Source organism: Cyprinodon variegatus, unplaced genomic scaffold (assembly GCF_000732505.1).
Source record: "Cyprinodon variegatus isolate N-32 unplaced genomic scaffold, C_variegatus-1.0 Scaffold281, whole genome shotgun sequence".
Classification (NCBI taxonomy): Eukaryota; Metazoa; Chordata; class Actinopteri; order Cyprinodontiformes; family Cyprinodontidae; genus Cyprinodon; species Cyprinodon variegatus.
The window spans coordinates 273546-295960 of NW_015150734.1; the positions used below are offsets into that span (position 1 = coordinate 273546).

The 22415-nt window shown below is 38.1% G+C and overlaps 1 protein-coding gene across 1 annotated transcript; it reads right to left on the reverse strand.

Annotated features, from left to right (window-relative positions):
• Positions 1 to 2661: 2661 nt before the first annotated feature.
• Positions 2662 to 22264, reverse strand: kpna3 (karyopherin alpha 3 (importin alpha 4)). The gene is made up of 17 exons (XM_015383291.1): positions 22109 to 22264; positions 19377 to 19421; positions 14429 to 14518; positions 13005 to 13034; positions 12860 to 12912; positions 12676 to 12771; positions 11551 to 11636; positions 10347 to 10433; positions 10097 to 10266; positions 8387 to 8431; positions 8171 to 8302; positions 7943 to 8071; positions 7566 to 7670; positions 7271 to 7342; positions 6842 to 7004; positions 5394 to 5488; positions 2662 to 5314 (listed from the first exon to the last, which is right to left on the reverse strand). Exons 1-17 carry the CDS (start codon positions 22175 to 22177, stop codon positions 5216 to 5218), a joined length of 1566 nt encoding a protein of 521 aa, XP_015238777.1. The 5' UTR covers positions 22178 to 22264; the 3' UTR covers positions 2662 to 5215.
• Between the last annotated feature and the right edge of the window lie 151 nt (positions 22265 to 22415).

The window sequence follows — 22415 nt, forward strand, 5'->3', positions numbered from 1 at the left end:
TGGGTGTACTATTCCTTTAATGTAGAGCTTATCTTCATGTCACCTGAGGGCTCAGACACATGACCTGCTGAAGTTGAGTGATGTCATCAGCCAGTTATTTTTCAAGATACAAATAATGTCTTTGGTTGAAGAAAAAGTCAGACTTACTTAATTGAATTTAAGCAATATTTTTGTATTATTCGATCCTCCACTCACCAAAAATCGAAAAAACCACAACTTCTTGTGGTAGATGATATGTTTAGAATAATATATATATATATATATATATATATATACATACATACACACACATATCCGACACTCCTAAGCACGTTTATCATTTTATTTTTCTCCTGAATACTTATTTATAGTAGCATATTTGTTAATTGTATTTTGCTGTTGTACTTGTTTATTCTTTAATTGCAATTAAGATTTTAAAAACTAATTGGCCCCTAATAGCTTTTTAAAAATGAATAACGGGACTTTTCATCTTTAAGATTTATTTATGGAGTCATTTTGCTCCTATTGTAACAATGATGATCCCTTTGAGAATGAATACAGTATGGAAAACATTCTGCTGTAGGAATTGATCTCTCCAGTTCCAAACTTCCTTACAGTTTTCTATACAGTATAAGCTCCCTGAAAAACACCCCATAAACCTACATAGAGTTGTGCTTGAAACACAGAGACAGAAAAAAATAAGCTGCCAGTAAGCTTAAAAAATGACTAAATAAAAAATGAAAATCATGATATTTTGTGTCTGTATGTATACAAACACACATGTTCATATATAATAATGAAAAAGTAAACAATCCTGATGGAGCTCCTGAACGAAAATTTTGTTGAGCAACATTTTGAGGGAATCACTGAAATCAGGTATTTTTCTGTAATGTTCAGGAAATGTTCCGTCAGACTTCTGCACCTGTTAACAGGTATGTTGGGCCAATGATCATCAGAAACATATTTCTCAGGGACAATTTGTCTTTTGAAATAGGTTAACAATAAAAGAAAATCTATATTTTATTTTTGATATCAAGTTTATAAAGTAAAATTCATTTTAATACTTTTATGCAGTTTTGTGTTCTTTGAATTACCTTTGTGACTATCATTTTCTTCAATTGTATGCATAAACTTTCAAGCCCAACTGTATACGATGAGATACAAACCAAAAATAGAGCATGCATTTAACAGGACCTTATGGCATAGCTGAATTAGAAGGATCATCATTGCTTTTACTAACTTTGGTAAATAATCTAAAAACTGTAGTGTGCATTTTTATTTACCATCTTTACCCCAATACCCCAAAATAAAATTCTAAAAATTATATTCTAATAGGAAAATATTCTAGTATGGCTCTGGGTTTCAAAGAAGACATCTATGAATTCACTTCTATATCCAACTGAATATCTTAGGCAAATGTTTTAGCCCCTCATTAAGCCAGCTTGAGCTAATCTACAAAGAACCGACCATCTTCTATCTGTATATGTGCCAAACTGCCAGATGGATCTAAAAATAAAAAGCATAATGTGACTGGAAAGTTTTCAAGGTATCAGCTTAGATACCACTGATTTTACAAAACTTTTGAATGCCACACATCCTTCTACTCAGCCTGTTGGAGGGATACAACACTTAAACCCTGGAATATCAAACCCCATGAGCCCCTTAAAAAAATAAGGATATTTCAGTCCAAAGAGATCTCCGTGTATTTTACTAACCTTATCTCATTTATTGAATATAAAGCGTGTTGACCAGATGTAGCTAGGTTTAATGAACTCTTAAATCCGGAACATGAAGGATGATCATTTCCAGAATTGAACACTTTGTGTATTTTGATATGCAATTTTAATTCCTGGAAAGTTAATTCAGTTTTAGTGCAAACAGCAGACCCTGTTCTAAAACCACAGAAGTCCAGTTCAAGTGTGATCCAAGGACTGAATGCCAAAATAACAGTAAAAAAAAATCACTTCTGAGATATTTTTTAATCAGGATTTCTAAAACTTTCTTTTAAACTTTTATATTGGAAAAAGTGCTTAGATTCCTAACTATAAGGAATTAAAATACAAAAAAAAAAACCCTGTTCTGTTGATTTGGCCGAGTAAAAAAAAACAAAACAAAATAAATAAATTAAGACCCATTTCTATGTATAATTTAAAAGGTGCACTTTTGGAAATTCTGCATTATAATCTTAAAGAAAATATGGGAGGAATTTTGCAACTTTTTCATGTCTTATTCTATTTATTTATTTACTAATTATAAAGTACTTTTTCTGCCATCTTTTCATGTCCAGCAATTTCAATTTTATTACCAATGAATGTGCCATACAAACTTGCCTTTGTCCTTTTCCCACACTACATCTTTCTCCTAAATTTACCTTTTTTTTTTTAGCAATCAAGAGATTACTGTCAACATCTGCCTTAATAAGAAAATTCATCCATTTTGAATAATTTTGGAAGACGCATCACCAATAGCCTACATGCGTAAGTAAATATAGGTCAGGACTATTAACATGACATCTTTGAATTTTGTTTTCTTGTGCAGCATGTTGTTAGGACCAACTCCAAAGTGTACCTTATTCAAAGTCTGAGGCCTAGTTAACCACTACCCACTAGGTCTTATTAACTGTTAGGAACCCTGGTTATGATGACCTTATATGTATGAAACAAACACTTGCAAGCTACAAAGAACACACGGCTAAACAGCAAGTTTATTTTGGTTAGAATCAGAAACAGACTTATGTTCTGAGGGTGAAATAAGAAAGGAAACCAAAATCTGTTGACCGCAATGATGGTAGACGAGTGATGTCTGTGGTGTTGGGGAGGGTAGAAATGGTGTGGTTCATTGTTCATTGGGTAAAGATTAAAAAAATAAAATGTTTTTGACAGCTAGCAACATTGACCATTCTTCATGGCAAACTCAGAAGGGAGACCACTTTAATCCCCTCTATCAAGATTCTCTAATTGCTTTGATTTTTTTTTTTTATTCTTTCAGAAAAAAACTCTTCATAGTTGAAATGAAAAAACAAAAGGCACAATGATTTCTCAACTCATTATTGTCTTTAATATGCACAAGAGTTGAAAGCATCAATGAGCCACCTTAAAGAGAAGAATTCAATCTAAAATTTATAAAAAGATACAAACAATCAGAGGCCAAAACGCTGTCTGTTGCTTCTTTTTCTATTAGTCACTTAAAACAGCTTTTTATTAGCAAGTAAAAATCTTGCAAACATAAGCTTGTATCAATTCGGATACAAGACAACAAAATTGTAAATCTTTAAAGTGGCTCGGTCTAGTCTGCTAGCTCATGACTGTACACCCTCTATAGTTTTGTTCAGTAAAATTAGCTAGTCCCAAAAACAAGTCCTGGCTGTTTTTAATCAGCCCTACCAGATATTCAAAGCCCCTCTGCGATCCAGTAGCTGTTCTGAACACCCACGCCTATAATCTGAAAAGTTAGCAGCCAACCAGTGGATCATCTACAAGACCGGGGCTGGGGTCGGATTTAAAGTTAGTCACCTTAGTCCCGGGTCTAAAACACCAACTGGAACGTGGGACGGTACATTTCCAAACAGCCGTCACCGCCAAGAGGTAAAAACAAGACAAACAAAAACCCGGCCTACTCCAATTTACCAGCATTTCATCACAATACATCTGCATGTCAAGAATAAAAACAAAAATATTGCTTCTAATAACATGAAAAAAAAAAAACCTCCCCAGAAAACTGGATGAGTCAACCATCCAATGTCTGTCTGCTGCAGCAGCTTTGTACAGGCTTTATGTAGAATATATTTGTCAGACGGCAAGGAGAGATACACATCACTTTTTTCTTTTTTTACAATTATTCAAATCGAGTGATGACATGTGACCTCTTAAACAAAAATGAGTTCAGTACTCTAAAGATCAGAACCTGCACACCGGATGAGTCTACTCTTCATCAGTGAGCATAGGTCCCTTTCTGCAGGCAGACATCCCTGTGCCGCAATTGTGTGCATAAGACTAGAGGAAAATAAAAAATAAAACTTCCACAGATTATACCAAAGCTGAAATGTAAAATTAATTTCCATTCAAAGTGAAAATTGAAAAACAAAAAGCTAAAAATAACATTGTTGGATTCTGGACATTTCAGTTAGGTTTATGTTGAGCCCGCCCCCTCCCCTTTGAGTTTTCACATTTCAGGGGGAGTCCAGAGGAAAACTGGCTAAAGGGTAAGATGTTGGTGTTTGAGGGAGGCGATCCCTCTTTTTGAAAGTTTCTGTGCCTTCATCATCCGCCTTTACATCCTTTGAGAAAAACACCAATGCTCTTCTGAAGGAGGAGAGTATCAGGTTAAATGTATGCGGCGAGAAAAAAAAATATGGCAATTTCTTCACATTTGATGAATTTCCTTAAAGAGTCCTATATGTCGAGAGAGGTCACACCAAAAAAAACAGAAGTCCCGTTGGTTTGCCACGGATTGATCCTTTTTACCTCTGAGCCCTTTCACACCTCCACCTGCCCATGGAGCCTCCTGGGAGGGCAGAGAGGAGGGGGTCCGTGGTAATCATGGCTTAGCCCGGGGATTATCGCTTTTAAAGTGGGTGAAACAGGGGTGCGACTAGTCATCAGGAAATATTGTGACCAGGTGTGTTTAGGTGTACACTGTGTGTGTGTGTGTGTGCTGGGGTGGAGTTACACCAGGAGAATCCAGGGAAGGGAAAGCACAAAAGTAAACCACAAACTAACAGCAGTATTTCTTCCCCAGGTGTGATATGACAACTTCCAACAGAAGTATGCACACATATCTTAAGTGTCAAAAAGTGTGTATACATACATATGCATTTCTATACACTTATATATAAATGAGTGTGTGTGAAGTATTTGAAAATGTGCTTGTGTTTCTGTCTTTGTAAAGACTTGATATTTGGCAATTTCCATCTTGCCAAGCAGGCTTTGCGTTTTCCCTCCTTCTGGTTTTACCTTTGAGTGATAGAAGCACTGGCAGCTTCTCCTCGTGCAGGTTGTCAGATAAGCAGCCAGGGCTCCTATGCAGAGTTGCACTAGAAGGGGGAAAAAAAAAAAAACGGGACAAAAGAAAAAAGCTCCCCACAGTGCAGAAGTGGCTGCGGTTAAAATCCGTTGGAGGCGAGACTGGAGATTAAAGATCCTTTTGTACCGGGTTGTCAGATTGTTGGGCGATGGATGAATGTCTGCGATGATGTCAGGGTACCCGTGCAACTGGTGGAACCAAACACCCTGGCTTTTTAGAAATTGAATTCCTTCGTTTGCATGTTGGAAGCAGGATCAAAGTTGAAGGTTCCTCCTTGGGTGGTGTCAGGGATCAAGCTTGGGTCTTCATCAATCTGAAGAGGATAGACATGGTCAAAGCAGATTTTAAAGCCAACATGTAGTTAAAAGATAAATGAACGATGAAGAACTTACATCATCTCCCGAAAAGTACTGATCAATTATCTCGAAGGCTAATTTGTAGATATCTTCATTCTCATGTTGCTGCAAATTTTCTATTTTCTCCAGACCTTAAAAGCAGACAGAGAGAGAAAGAAAATAAATCTTCTGCACTGCTGCTAATATTGTTAACCAGCTAAACACACTACTAAAACCCAATTAGTTTTGTTTTCTTGTAAAAAAAAAAAATGTATTAGTATGTCCAGTGGGAATAGGTTCCTGTTTTCCAGTTGTCTGACAGTTATGCAACAGAGTTTTTTTTTAAATCTTTATTCATTTCTTTATCTGAACTGACTCTCTCCGCTTCTGGTTTAGCTGATCAAAAGCTGGCCTCTGGTTTGGATCGGTTCCGTCTCGGGTTTAAGTAGATAAATAGCTGCAGCACGGTGGTACTGGGGTTAAAAGCTGCAGCTGGAAGGACTTTTTGTGTAACATTATTAACAGCTAACCCTAAAAAACATTTTGAAGAGCTCATTCAAACGTTGATAGATTGGTCCAGTCGCCCAACCTTAATTTGTTTATGATGAAGCCCACACTGTGTAAAATCTCACTGTTTCTTTATGCACAGAATAAAAAAAAATCTCTACTTCCATGTCTAGTTTAGGCGCAGTAAACACTTCAGGGAAATTAATTCTGTTCATACCTTCCTTGACACTAAACCTTTTGCGGTGCTTCTACCTTCATATCAGCACCACTGACAAATTAGGTAGATAAAATAGTAAATAAGTGGTATTAAGTACAAGTTCCTTTTAAATTTATAGTAACATTAATAAAATGTTTAATGGTCATATAATTAAAATCAATAGAGAAGTTCAGATTATTTTATCTGAACAGAAGTGTTAAGCTAGCTCATGTAAACCCTTAAGACCCTTGCTAATAAAATAATCCAAATGGGGATACGATAGAAACTAGAACAGCTATCAGGAATCGCAATGGTTCAAAATAAAACAAAGCCCAACCCTGGTCAGAAAAGAAAAAAAGTGAAATATGCCAGCATACAAGTTTGTGACCAATGCTCTGTTGTTAAAGCCAAGACAAAAATCTATCCTTCCAAAACAGGTTTCCACCCACATGCATCTGATGATAATCACACAAAGCATGAAGGCAATAGATCAGAGGTCAAGGGCAGCCATCTTATTCCTCTCATTGTTTGCATGTTTTAAATCATGTTTCTGTCTCTCAGGCATGTACTTTAATTATAACCTTTTATTACCAACACCCTTCTACCATTTATGATATATCCAACAAAAAACAGCCTTTTCTTTTTAAATGAAAGATAATTTTGCAAAATCCTGCAGTGGAACTTCTTTATTTTAGAATTACTGTTGTCCGTTTTACACTACGGCTGTTTTCCAAGTGGATTTTTTGTCATGGAAGTATAAAGCAGGGATGGAAAGGCACTAAAGAAATTGATGAACACAGACCTCCACACTCCTCTATGATTTCAGCAATCGTGCTGGCTTCATCTCCAGCCATAATGAGGATATTCTTGAGGCCGTCCAGAACGACCTGCACCACCTGCGAGTCCTTCACCGACAGCAGGTTACAGAAGGGAGGGATGACATTCTGCTCCACCAAGAACTCCACCTACACAAACCCATACATACACACAACATTCATACTTTTATTTCAACACAGGTACATGCTTCTGAGTGTCGAACACAACCTTACACAATCTTCATAATATTTAAGGAGCAAAGTATCACCTAAATGCTTCCCTGAACTGAGACTTCTTTTAAATGAGTAACATGTTCTGGTAAAGATTTATGCCTGAAATGATTAAATATGACCATAATGGGGAAAATTAACCATCTTGAAAGGAAACTAATCATATCCATCAAAATCAGACTCACCTGGTCTTTCCTCCCACTAATGGTGAGGTTGCTGATAGCCCATGCTGCCTCCTTCTGAGTGCCAAAGTCACCCTGTGGAGAGCCAGTCTGTTACATAGCTGTAGTACCACAGCATGTTGTCAGAGAAGTCTAAAAATCTATGCTGCATTCACCCCAGTTTAATAATTTTATCATGTTATTTTTCTAAAAGAAAATACAAAAACAGAACATTATGGCTCTTAAACACAATACTTTTTCCAAAACGCCATCTATAGAGACAAGTGAAAGGGATAGAAAACGTAAAGCTCCTCCAAACCTTAGCCAGCTGGTGGACTATCATAGGAATTAGCCCGGCCTCGATAACAGCTTGGACCTGCTGCTGGTTCCCAGCTGTGATGTTGGACAAGAACCAGACAGCTTCCTGTAAATAAACCAATCAGAAATGGTCAAAGCCTTCTCCACACACACACACACACACACAAACACTAACCTAAAAGGCTTCATTTCTGGTATGATTCAAGTTTTTGTATCAAATTCTGTTTGTTCAAAAAAAACTTTAAATGCTGATGGCCACATTAATTTTCCAAACATTTTTTCATCAATTTTTACTTCAGATGAAAAACATTTGATACATAAATGTTTGTAACCATTTTGAAATGAAGGAAAGCACCGTTGAGTTTGTGGCAGTGATACCTTGTTAATCTTTTCTTTAGGATGGGTGAGCAGATTGGGGAAGTGTGAGAGAACATCGCAGTTCAGAACCACCTGGGTCTGCTCATCTGTTCCCGTCACAATGTTTCCAACCGCCCTCAGAGCTGCTGTCTAGAGTTTGAAAATAAGGAAACAGCAAAAAATTCTGTTTTACTTAACAGGGCAAAACAAAAACAGTGTTTAAACTGTTCAGCGGGAGCAGCGTCTTACCTGAACTTTTACCTCCTGGTGGCTGAGGAGAGGCACAAGAAATGGAACGACTCCAGAATCGATGACCATCTGGATCTGTTCGTTTCCTCCGTCCGTCAGATAGGACAGAGCCCACACTGTGTCTACTAGTATCTAAACATAAACACCCATTGGGTGAGCACAGAGCTTTTTTGTACAATTTAAACAGCCTAAACCCAATTGTCCAATGATACTTACATTTATATCAGTGTGGTATATTAGCACACAGAGAGCAGGCAAAATCTGTAAAAAGGAAACCCGTAATGAAAGGGAGCTGGAAGCAGGGAAGAAACAACAAGTTGGATCAAAATGCATGCTTTATATATAAGGATATTAGCATATTAGGCTAGCAGTTCAGCAACCTAAGCTGCATCATAACATAACCAGCAGTGTGAATATACAAGTTTATGAAGTCAGTAGCTGGAAAAGTGAGGTCAAAAAACACTTGATAGGCGTTTCAGCTGTTGTGCTTCCTCTACCGTAAAGGGACTTGAATCTACTTGCTACAAGTACTTTTAAAAAGATACTACCTTAAAGGTTTGTGATCTAGAAAATGAAATGTCAGCATTTGTTATTTTGCCATCATGTTTCCCAACAAGCTTTCACAGCAGCTGTATCTGATGACATCACATAAAGCTAGAAACTACGTTTTAACTACAGTTAAACGCAACACATTTTGTTTTGCTCCCATTTTTTTAATGTTGCACACCTGTGCACTAATCATGGTGTCTAATCGGCACCTTGATATGGCACACCTGTGAGGTGGGATGGATTATCTCAGCAAAGGAGAGCTGCTCACTTTCACAGATTTATGCCAAGTTTGAATTCATGGGCTGCATCCTCCAAAGGCCAGATTTGTGGGCCAATTATGTCATAGCGCAGCGTCGAGGTCTGTTCGGATTGTAACACTCCTCGTTATGCGTCTGACAAATGCATCCTTCTTTTTGTCCCGTTTTGATGGACGGCCCCGGTGTATCCTACGTAGCCTTGGATATTCCGTGATTCATTGCGATTTCAAGCAAGGTGGCTGCTCCGTGATCAGAGGAAAAAAGGTACGTGGCACAAACAGTGGTGAATATTGGAAGTTCAGTTTAATACAAGTATGTGAATAGTTCTGTGTGAAATTAATGAAAATAGTTGTTTTAAATGGTTATTGAGTCAGATATGTAGAAGGTAATGTTTGTTTTATTGAAATGTTTTAATCTGTTCCTGTGTAAATGCGTTTGGCTGATACTTAAGGACAGATTCTAATATATCTGCAGTGTGGGGACTATAAATCTGATACGATACAGCTATTGAAGCACCTCGAAAATGTTATCAACACCCAGAGCAGCAGTGAGAAGCTTGGTATGCATTCTTTTCCTGCTTTGTGTGTCCACTCCCATGGTTGCTAAGCGATAGAGCGCATGGGGATATAAGCCGCTGAAGGCTGGACCTGTTTGAATCGACAGCCAAGACTCTCAAGATAGAGCTGGTCCTTGGAAGGATGCAGCCTTTGAAATCGAACACACCCAAAGACTGGTTTATGAACAATATTTGAGGGGATAAAAAAACAGGAGCAGTTTATTTTTTTGTTGAGTTTTTACTTCGATTTGTCCTTTACATTTTATTCCTCCATTTTTGCCACATTGATCCAAACACCCAGAGTCATATTCCTGGTGTATCTGCCTTTTATATATGTTGTAAAATCCTGCTGTGAAAGTTTCTCATTTTGAGCTGGAGTTCTATCAGTTTCCAACAAAAACATTACATTAAGAAAAGCGTGGCAAAACGGCTGATACAATATCAAAGCCAGTCTTCATCACAGCTTATGCTTCTACAAGAATAATTAACCAATAACAGAAGATTCACTGGTGCAGATCTAAGATGTAGCCAGTAAAGCATACACTCCTCTCCAGACATGCTCACCTCTTGCACAGTCTCCATGGGTGGAGGGGGATCCTTGTTGCGACATAGGTTAACAATGACCCAGGTAACATTGCGGAGGAAGGTGATGGGGATTGATGGGTTGATGAAAGAGAGCAGAGGCTTTACGACACCCAGGGAGATGACATAATCCCTGCACTGTGGACCATCACCTGAGCAGGAAGTAATAAACATGTCAGCCTGGGCTTGAGCTGCTAACCTGCGCAAACCAGCATCAGTAGGTCCTACTTACCTATAATGTTTCCTAAAGCCCATACAGCCTGTTCACAAACGTTCTGGTGATGGGACTGGAGCAGTCGCAGGAACAAGGGCACTGCGTCTGGATGTACAAACAACAAATCAAAATTCTGCCCGAGGTGACAGCTTGTGCAGCTCCACAGATAAGCTTGTTTCCAGGAAACACTCAAAGCCAAAATAAAACAGAAATCCGAAACATCATATAAAACCTAAGCAGAGAAGACAACAAAACCTTCATTAATAATTAACTGCCTTTTCTTGAGAAAAAAAGAAACTGTTGGGATATACATGCCTCCCCAGGGCCATGCCTCAGTGTTGGCTCTCTGCTAACATTTTCAAAGAAAAAAAACTCTTAAAAATCATTAAATGTTTGCAACAGATCAAGCATCTTTTTTATTAAACACCAACATGTCAATTTCTGATGAGAAAGAAAAAGAAATCAAATTATCTTTTTATTCTAATCCCTGGGACAAGTTTTAGTTATTATCATGGATACAACTAAATAACCCTGCATGAAAATTTTAGCACTAATAACTTGGGGGTGATTTATTACATCCTAAAGTAATATTTGCCACTTCTTGTTAGGCATGCAGATTTCACTGGTTAAGATTGGATGTTACATATTTTCTTTATTACTGCAATGATGATAAATTGGTACATAGTATCATGGACTGGAAGACCTTTGACGGAATTACATAATTAATTACATTCATGAACGGTATGCTTGTATTAAGATTTGGTGGAGCTGGTTTATTGTAGAAAATGTTTTTGGAAGACAAAGATATTCTGGCAGAAACACATGACTGTCTTATATCCACAACAGCAGCTGTAGCCACCTGCATCATTTCCATTGAAAACATGTTGCTAGAAAGGAAACAATTACCCAAACTGCCCCATCATTCTTTTTATACTTCTCGCTACCTGGAGTCTATGTTACAATAAACAAGCACAAGAACAACAAGCATTATGCGTTTATCTCAACTCCTACAGTCATCTTTATAACATATTCCTAAGATGCACTTTCTTACCTCAAGGGAATGATCAGACTTACATTAAAATTTAAAAAGCTTAAGATTTACCTTCACATTAATCTTTGTTTCACTACCTAGTAAAATGTTTTTTTTAAACCACCACTTCTCTGAACAAAAAAAACAAAACAAATCCTTGTTACTGAAGGGGGTAACACTGGGTCTACATACTTGATTTGACCACAGCCTGAGTCTGTGCTGATGTTCCAGAGGCAATGTTGGTCAGAGCCCAGGCAGCCTCAAACTGGAGAGAAGGACTGGAAAAGTAAGAGAAAATTAAATCAGCCAGAGATTACAATAAGTTGTAAGATAAGATAAAAATAAACAAAAACAAAAAAAGGACAAAAAAAACCCCATGTATGTTTTTTTTTTTTTGTTTTTGTTTTTTTTTTGTTGGGGGGAAAAAAAACAGAACATCTTAATTCCATCCAATTTCCAAATCATTGATCCTTAATAGGTTGGTAATTGTATATTCTACATGGATTATGTGAAATAAGCATTGAGGTTTCGAGTTCAAACTTTTTATCAGTATGAAGCTATGTTAATGAGGAAGGAGTAATACATTTTTTTTTTTGAAAAACTGATGCAACAAAAGGAAAATATCAAAATATTGTGGTCATGGGTGATTAATCCATCCACCACAATAAATATTTAACTTTCTCCAATAAAGATCTGGAATTCTTGATGGTTTGTTTTACTCTTCTTAGCACGGACGGCAAATAAACAAGACATTGCTATGGTGCGACAGGCCTGTTGGTAGTAAATCAGGTCTGTTTTCTCCAAGAAAGAATTCAGAGAACTCAATTTAAAGATATTTAGTACTGCTGGATAAAATCAAAACTTAGCTTCTCGTCATAATAGTAAATATATATATATTTTTTTTTTTTTTTTTTATGAAGAGCAATCGATTATACAGAATGATCTCCAGAAGGAACATGTGTTCCAAAATGTAGCTGTTGCGTGATCCACTTCTTCCCTATAGTTCTTACAACTAAGCTATTTAATCTCTACCCTCAGTGGATACAAGGTCCTGGGAATTGGGGAACTCTTAGAGACAGGAATGTCGATATATTTGGCTTGGCCTGAGCTGAGAGAGGCAGCCAGCTGCCCTGCATGCCTCAAGCTCACTCTCACGTGTGGTCGCAGTGGGAAATAACAAGCTTAATGCACACCTAGCTTCTGTGACCATTAAAAAAAAAAAAACTGCCACAGTCGCAGATTTAGAAAATTACAATACATTTGTTTTTTTTGTTTTGTTATAGAAAGGAATAAAAAGGAAAAACATAGAACACTTACTTATCATCTCGTTCAAGGCATTTTACTAAAATGGGCAGAATCCCAGACTTTATCAAGTCATCAATGGGAGGGTTTCTGTCACTTGAGAGAAGTTTTCTGACAAAATAAAAATAAAAGTTTGAAATTATTCTCAATCAAAACCATTAAGTTTTAATATAAACTCCTTTATTTTAGAGCTACTAACCGGGCTGCTTGCACTGCACTGAGCTGTATAACTGCATTGTCGCTGGTTGCATTCTGTAGTAATACAAAAAGCATTATATAACAGCCACTAACAATTTATATGCAACATTTGATAGTGCAATTCAACAATTGAATTAAACTCCTACCTGTAAGATTGCCTCAAGTGTAACATTTTGCTGCAAAATAAGAAATGGAGAATATTAACATCTGTGGAGATTTAGCAGTATAGACTAACACAGACCCTGTACATGAGCAAAATGCATAACTGGTATCAGATGGTAAAGTCATATTCCGCCACAGACAAATGCTAAAACCAAGGAATATCTTTATATCAGTTGCAATTTTTTCAATTTCTTGGACACCAACGTTGTGATAATGATTTTTTTGTGATATACATATAGAGGCTTGTGTAAAGAATTTAAACCAGTCTCCTGAGTCTATACCTCAGTCGTATTCAGGGATGAATCATTACTCCACAGTGATGTCAATGATATTTAGTCAAGCTTCAATTGATTATGTAACAAAAGATTTTTATCAATTCAGTAATTAAGTTTCAACACTTTTCTTTTTCTGCTTCAAGAGTGGAAGAGGGAAAAAACAAAAGTTTGAATATGTGCAGCTATTCCGGTGTAAACATCTACCATGATCTGTTTCTTTTCTGATATGCAGACAAGATTAATAGTTGTTACTCAGAGTCAATGATTAGTAGTTATGGAAATGGCGAGCATCATTTTAATAAGAGTAGCATCTAATGAATGTTTGAAAGTATGAAACGGGATCCTGGCAATCAACCTACCGGCTCAGTATTAACAGTCTATTGAATTTTTTTTCAAACTGCAAGATAGGTTGTATATGTAGTCAAGGAGGAAACCGATGCTGAATATTTTGACATCAGTCTGTCAGATCCCTGTCTGTGCTGCTGACTTTTTTAGGCCGATTCTTAAAGCCGATTGTATTTTCTACCTACATTTGCATAACAAAATAATAGCAGTTGTTATACAGGCCTAAATATAAACAAAAAGAAACATTAACACATCAAACACCACACCAACAATAGACAGAACAAAGAGGGATTTGCAATGCATGCTGCACTTTGCGTGATGTCATAACATGGCTGCTAAATGCACTAAAGAATGTTTTATTGGCTGATGTAGATAAAAGAAAAAAAAAAGAACTATGATTAAACACTCAAAGTTCAATGTATTTAAGAATAAGTTATAACTTTCATACATCACAATATGAATTCACAAGTATCGCATTTTGGAAAATATCCTCAGCACGTCAGCAGGGAAGATGAATTGCTTAATAATCCCCTCTAAGCTCTAAATACCCTGTTTTCTGAACTATGTCGTTCACAGGTTGTTTTTCAAGCTTTGCAGTATGTCTGATTTTCAGGTGTACGATAAATGTTTTGCTTGCCTAAATCTTTGTTTTTATACTTTTTGCTTAAGAACTATAGGCTTAGCATCATAAAGAAAGCCAATCAAAGGCGAGTAAATACAGCCTCTTTTCATAGAATTGAACTGTTATACCTTCCCCATCTTTGAGTCTAACTTACAGCCACACTTACCCCTTTAAAGTCTGAGTCGACATCAGAATCCTCCAGACTCTCCTCCTGGGGGACATTTCTCTTCTTCAGTAAATGTTCGTCTCGTTTGTTCTGACCAAGGAAGAAAACACAAAAGCATTGAGGGCAGGAATTCAAAGTGTTTCTACATTAATGAATGTAGAAAAGAAAACAATATATAGATTAAAGTTATTGAACTTAGATAATAGCTTTATTCCTTCTAGCTTCAACCCAAATAGAAAGTAGTTTCAAATGAACGTGTTTTTATTTTTTTTCTACAAATGCCTCTTTAAAACAGGACACTGAATCTAAAACCCAACACACTGCAACTCTGAAAGCTCATATTCATTCAGCATGCGTCTACAAGGCATGTGAGTCAGTGGTAGGAGGAGATTCCCTTGCCCTACATTCCTGTGCATCATGCCTATGTGCGTCACTGATGACTAATCATCCAGTGCAGTACTTCTTGTTGCTCTGATCCAGCTACAAGGAATGCGCTAGACTCAGAACCACTTTAGAGCTTCACATAAGAAATATTCAGCACCCATTTTTAACCAGTATGCTCCCATGATGTGCTGATAGTGTTTTACTGCATCTTTTTTTATTATTATTAAAAGGAGCCATATCAACATGGTGCACTCCATTATCTTTAAACTATTAAGTTAAAGGTTGAAGATGGTGCTCAGACGCAGACTTCCTTTGCACAACAAAAACACATGTAGGAAAAACTTCAATGAATGTCAGATGTAATTATGATGTTGAAAAGAATCTTTTAAAACGGTAGTAATGACACATTTCTGCTAGATAACAGGTATCTTTAATGTTTTACCATTTCATGTTCTAAAAAGTGAAGAGAGGGCACACACTGGGGTAGATTGTTTTTCCCTGCATGGCCATTCAGACTATTAAATGCAGCCCCCATCAGAGTCCAGTGTGAAGCTCTCGCAGCCTTAAGGTAACCCACAGTGTACACCTCACACAGCAGCACACCGTTTACGGGAAGTAATAACGGATGCTGACATCTCTTACACAAGTTATTGAACAATGGAAGATGACATCATTATGGTCAAATCATAAGGCGAAAAAAGATACAAAAAAATAATAAATAATAAAATATTTACAATAGTGGGGTCCCGATACAACTTTTTCCATCTCTGATACAATACTGATATTGCAGCTTTAAGATTTGGCCGATATCAATATTGACCTGATACGATAATAGCACGAATCATACATCATTTTACTACTTATTTTGTACTGTAGAATGTTAGAAAAGGACTTGATCAAGTTCCGTGTTTTTTGTCAATGAAATAATTTCGTTGACATTCCTTTTTTTCATGGCGATAATGGGAACCTACGTAAGTTTTCGTTGATGGGACGTTGATGGGACGAGATTACATAAAAACGTTAGCGGGTGGTCTCTCAGATGTTTAAAATGCATCATTGTGCTGTAATCTACTAAGCAGTATTAGCCTTGCTGCTACATCCTGTTTGGTCATGCTGCTCACCTGCCGTGCAGCGGCGCACATTCTGCATGACCACAGATGGACCACGGCAGCAGCGGCAATCTGGAATGGTCCGGCGCTGCGCTCAACTTGGACAAACGCTGTTCTTCCAGCTGTGCTAGTGCATAAATGAGTCTTTGCGTGTCACTTAGCTCAAAGTCTGCCCTTGTGCTTCACACTGACTGTTTGCTCTCGGCATTATGGCTCTTCCTGCCCTCGCTACTTAGCCGAGTAAACTAACCCCAACCGCCAGCGGCCAAAATCATTTTTGCCTGCGAGTTGGTCTAGCCTCGATCAATGCCCCACGCCCTAAATCTGGCGTGGAAAGCGGGCAGGGTTTTGAGGGCGTGACGACAAAACTGCACGACTGTAGGTCTGCCTATTGAAAGCTAAAAGTTTTCTTTCTGTTGCTGTTGTTCAATAAAAATGTTTAAAGATCATTTGAGGCGAGAATGTACTTTAAATAGTCCCTATATGGTCCATTTACCGATTTAATGCGTAATTAAAGAAACAATTTCCAAAGTTGAGAGGACCGCAGCAACCAGGAGACCTCCAAAGCTAACGGAGGCCAGGGTTAAACGCAGCCCGTCTGCAGCAGCCCTCTCTTGGCTTAGCAGTGTTTGAAGAACCGCTGGCTCTGATGGCGATTTTTGACTCAGCTTTGGAATCAGTTTTGGAAGGATTAGACTTTGGGGTTTTCATTGATACGTGAGACAGGAAGAGGCTCTACGCTCATTCATTTTTGAGAAGGAAGTATTCGCCGGTTTACCAACAAGCCGTTTGTTTACACTCCCCCACCAGCTTCCTGTCACGCTTACTACGTCACAGTCAGTTGAGCTCATTGGTCCGAGCGTTGGCCAATAGGCACAGACAGCGGTTTGAAAGACAACAGGTTGTTCTCATCAACAATCTTCCGATGTCTCATTCATCAGGGCCAGACTAAATAACACCTTTCATCTCCCATTTAGTCTGGTTTACCAGGCTACTCACTACTTAAACTGTAAGTGGCTGATCATCTTCTGCAAAGCGTAAAAAAACAACATTTTGTCCATCAGGATTTCATTTCTTCCAACTCATATGAGGTTATGCGAAATCTTCTTTCATTTCCACCAAAAAGAACCGAAATTATACTCAAAGCAAATACTTCATTGCATCCAGATGAAAAGGTAAATGGAATACTGCTCTCTTAGTTCTTGTTCCATCTATTCCTATATGATGTAAATGTTTCCTTGTATTGTCATTACAACATCAGTTTCCTTTGAACATTTAAACATTTAGTAAACATATTCATAAAAATTTAAGATCCAGATTTCCATGACATTATAAAGCAATTATGTAGGTTCTCTGTTTTGTTTTTTTTATATCCCTATCTACCTATCAGACCTATCCCTATCAGAAGACTATCTACTTTGATCCCTGAGCAGCGGCAACCATGGGGCAAACTATAAGAGATGATCAATAATGATACAATATTGGTACGGATCATCCTTTACTTATTTTGTAGTGTGGAATGTTAAAAAAGTTGTGATTAAGTGATATTGGTCAAAGAACAATAGTCAACATTTTTTACTGATAATTGAACAACTGACTATTTTTTTTATAATACCAACGGGTAACATCAACTTTAGACATGTTAGAATGTTCAAGATTTAAGGTGCAGGCAGATCTAATCCAATAATAGTTTTTAGCCTAATATCAGATGGAGACATCCTTAAACACAAACATTTTACAAACTATTAGATTTGATTTAGCACCACATATGGGAGTAACAAAATGTGCTTTAAGGAAAAAAAATGGATTGGCCTGTTTTGAATGCCATGCAAATAGGGGCAAAAAACAAATACATTGGATTAGGTCCTGGGTCGCATCTGCCAGCAGGGTTAACAAACCCCTAAACTAGCTCTGAAGTCAATCTGAGCTGAGGTTCTATCATTTTGTTCCAATCTGGAGGCTGTGCCAATAAAAATCCACAGCATTAGAGGGAAAACAAAAACTAATCGTTGCAGGTTGACTTGAGCTCTATCAGAGTTGAAAAAGAAATTTGTGTAGAAAACATCAAAACAAAAGTGCACAAAGCTGTCATAGGCAATGCCAGTGAGAGGCGCTCTAGCTTTCCCATAGATGTAAACAAGGAAAAAAGACAGGGGTTGTGTCCAAACATCTGCCCTAATCACTACATAGGGCAGTATATAGTGATTACGCCATGTTAGACCAGCGTCCGAACATCTAGTGGATGAAAAAGTAATGAGCTCGAATTTTCCCACAATGCACCTTGAAAAGTAGCAGTCGTCCATGGTCACGGGACCAGCAGATATATCTCAGATAGCTTTGCAAGAGCTAAGCATCCTGGGATTTATTGTCACGGCGACCAACGAAGAGCGAAAAGTAGTGATCATCTGTCAGTTAACCGAGTTCACTATAAAGTCCACTATATAGTCCCCATTCTATATAGTGATTGAGGAATTAGGGCAGATGTTTGGACATAGCCAGGATGTAAACAATGAACCCAGCAGCGGAGAGAAGTCATTTAATTGGACTTCATACTTTCTTATTCTGGGGCAGGTTTCAACTGTTGCGAGTCCACCACTGCTTTGAACCCCCCCTCTGACTAAGAAGTTTGGTAGATTCAAGCCGACTTTATCATGGTGGGTCTAAAAACTCCCTCTGGGAAAATGGATTTCCAGAACACCACCTCAAATTGCAACTGACCTAACAAAACCACAACAAACAAGTAAAATTTACAAATCTCCCATCTTTTTTATTTTATTTAAAAGCATCCCAAATGGCATCAGTCCAGTAAAATGGAAATAGGAATGTGTAGAGAACAACATATAAAGCAAGAACATCACCTGAGAAAAAAGTGCATAATAAAAACCACAGGCCTGTATGAATACCAGGGAAATATCCTTAATGGTTTTCTCAACTCTCCTGCACCAGTGGTGCTTCCACCACCGCATTCACCCACTCCCACACTGTAACACTACTGCCACTTCATCACTCTCTGGAGCCAGTTGTTTTCTGAACATTTTGATTGGTTTCTGAACCAAAATGTTCAGGCAACCTTATTTACAACATCTCTGTGTAGAAATTTCATTTGCAGGCTGCTGGTGCCCGTGACATCAGAGACAACCCTGTCAGGGCGGTAAAGTGCTCATAAACCTCCAAGGTGTTCAGACAGCATAAATAATTAAAGGTTTTATCAGAGCACCCGTTTGCAGCAATACTGAAATGAAAAATGTGACGCGTTTAGTTACCCAGTCTCCCTGCACTGTTATCCTCTACAATATTTCCAGACTACAATAGAGGGAGGATAAAACACTTTAGAATGGCAGAGCTTTAGGCTGACTCTTTGGACTGGGTTACACACTGAAACTGCTTTGGTGGGGAAAAACTATGTCGTGTCCATAGATTGGTGTAAGAGAAATATTAACATTCACACTTCTCACCTTTCTCAACTCAACTGTCACCTCATTTCGATGTCTTCTCATAGTCTGTAAAAAAAGAAAAAAAAAAAACAGTAAATGACAATTTTATTTATAAACAATAACAGAAGAGGTAAACATTATTGGAGGGCTTTATTAAAGTAATACACTACATTGTGTATAATCATAAGATATGAGGTCAAAAATAAAACAGTTTGTTTAGATGACATTTTTTTTTTTTTTTTTTTTACAGAATCTTGTCAGAAGGATCACTTGAAACAGAAAGGGTCTGTAAAATAAGTCAAATCAAGTCCAACTGAGCAGTTGGTTTATGCAATTGCTGTATTTGTGCGTCTGCTGGGTTTCCAGATAATCCAGAGCAGTTGGAAATGGTCTATGATCTTGTGACTGTTTAAAAAGGTTCATGTTGCCTTCCTAAATAGCCTCTTACGTAATTTGGGGCAGTCATAACCATGGACGCGGGGGAAGAGAGGCATCTCCTGACCACTGCAAAGGAGCGAGAATGCTGATACACAGACCCAAATAAAACTCATTCCTTTACAGAGAATAAAACATCAAATAATCTGATCTTAACCATAAACAAGCCAACCACAGAGGATTTAACGCGTTGATGGCTTATATGTACACTGAATATTTGGATTCTGCATTACTAGCATCAAACTACCCATCCTTATCCAAGACAGCAAAGTCTTATTAATGGTATTTTAAAAGTTTATGGCCCAAATGTCAAACTGCAGTCCTCGGAGGCCCATGTCCTGCAACTGTAAAACGTCACTCGGCCTCAATGCATCATTTTCACATTATCATCAGCAGGACTCTATAGAGCTTTACTGCATGAGATCATTTGCATGTGATTCAGAAATGATGGTCCAGGGACACATTCAAAAGCTAGCAGGAATAACTGTCATTAGATTTCAGCACAAGATCCTGAGATGTTCAAGTGCCTTTTTTGGTCCACTTCCATGTTTTTAAGTGTTGCTAAATATTGCTTAAGGTATAGTGGAGGATTTGTGATTTTTTTTTTAAAAGACTTGATGTATAATTCCCTTTTTTTTCTCTCTGGGAGTCCAAGTTGAAATTACAACAAGACAGTCCAAAATGATGAGAGAAAAGTCAAGAGTTTGGCAAGTTGGATTACCGTAGGTATCTACTGCCACACAAAACTGTGCAAGTTGCAGAAGTACAGTTATTCAAACCTTTACATAGTCTGGGTCTCATTGAACCATTCACAATTCGTTAGCAGGTTCCTTTAGTATTTCAATTTGATCACATAAAATTGAAAAAATTACTTCACTGGCATGTAATAATTGTAACTAGAACAGGATCAAACTGGGAATGACTGGGCTTTAACCTTCAAGATGCATAAAAAGCCTTGATCAGAAGCTTGATGTCTTCTGTGATCTAAAAGTTGTTTCGGCTTAGAAACTTACTTCACGGATGATAAACTTATCTTGATTGACAACTATTTAGAACAAAACTAGGTGGGTAATGAGCCTGTGACATTTGGTAAGTTAGTGTTTTAGATGCTCTCTGCTCTTGCACACCATATTCAAATGATTGCATTACCTTCTTATGATGTCATGAAGTGCAACAGAAGCCTTTTAATCACTAAGATATTTAAGTTAAGTGAATGGCAGCTGGGAGACATCTCAAACATGCAGGGACAGAGGGCCTTGAAGAGCAGGTTTGAGAAGGACTGCTATAAAAAAATTGCATTATCTACACGAATCATTACCAATTCTGCAGAAAAAAAAAAACACGAATGTGGGTTTAAATGCACATGTTTTGGGATTCAAATATGCTCATGGGTAATTGAGAAATGGACCTATTTAAACTAGACCTACAGGCGTAATGATGCGTATCTCAATGCAGAATTGCAAACGTGAAACACAAAAAAAAAAAAGCTGAAAAGCTTTCAGGAACATTTGACTCAAAGCTGAGATTCATAAACTTAAACACATGTATCAGATCTGTATGTTAGAGCAGGTAAAAGCTGGCTTTTATCAGAACTGCTTGTTTAAGTTAACGCAATCTCTGTTAAATATCCGACTCAACAGACAAAGTCTGGAAATAAAAATTTAAGATCGCTTTAATGTCAATCCTATGGCGAAAAAACCTGTGGGGTCAAAATATCGTCATTTAGCTCAGCGTTTAGTGGCTTAGCTTGGTTAGCCTCCTCGCGGCGATAGCTAGCTAGCAAGAAGGGCTGGGTATGGTAAATGTGAACAAGTCACTTAAGTTTATATCACATTTCATTTTATGAATTATAGCATTGTGACAAGGTATGGGAGTAATTTTAAGTCGGTAAGCTTGTGTCGGCAGTAGAACGCTGGAAATGCCGGGCAGGGCCCAGCCCAGCCTGTGACCCGGTGTCCATCCCATCAGCAAAGCTAACCTGACAGCTACACCGCCAGTCCTCAACATTTCATCAAATGTCATGAAGCTTATGGCTGAACAGGAGCGGTCGCTCACTCTCCAGATAATTAAGCGACAACCACAGCTGTGGTCATAACACGTTCAAACATCCATGTCGCTTTTTAGTGGGACATCTGCTGAGAAAATCCTTCTGGTAGTTGAAATTAGCTAGCTAACCAACTGGCTAGGTAGCTGACAGACTGACTGGTAGGCAGCTTCAGCTGGGGCCAGACTACCTAACGAGGCCCGCAGACTTATTTATTGCACTGTAATATAGATTACAAATATCCCCTTTTCGTTTTTCTTTCGTGTAAGCTTACCTCGACATCGCGGCCCTTGTTTTTAAAGCTCTTGATACGGTGGTTTTCCAAGCCGGCGTTGTCTGCCATGGCTGTGCGGGGTGTAACTGTGACTCCGGCTTTACTGTATCTGCTCCGTCAAAGGCACGGTAGCTCCTGCGCTGCTGATGGTTCCGAAGGAGGGGGAGGTAACAGATCGCAGAGTGAGGGGAGGAGTTCCTCCTGCCTGCTGGGCTGCCCTGCTTCCCTCCGTAGCTAAATTCACCTGCCAGCAGCAATCCTGGGGAGGGAATCCTTAGGATTTCTGACCAATAGGCTTTGATATAAC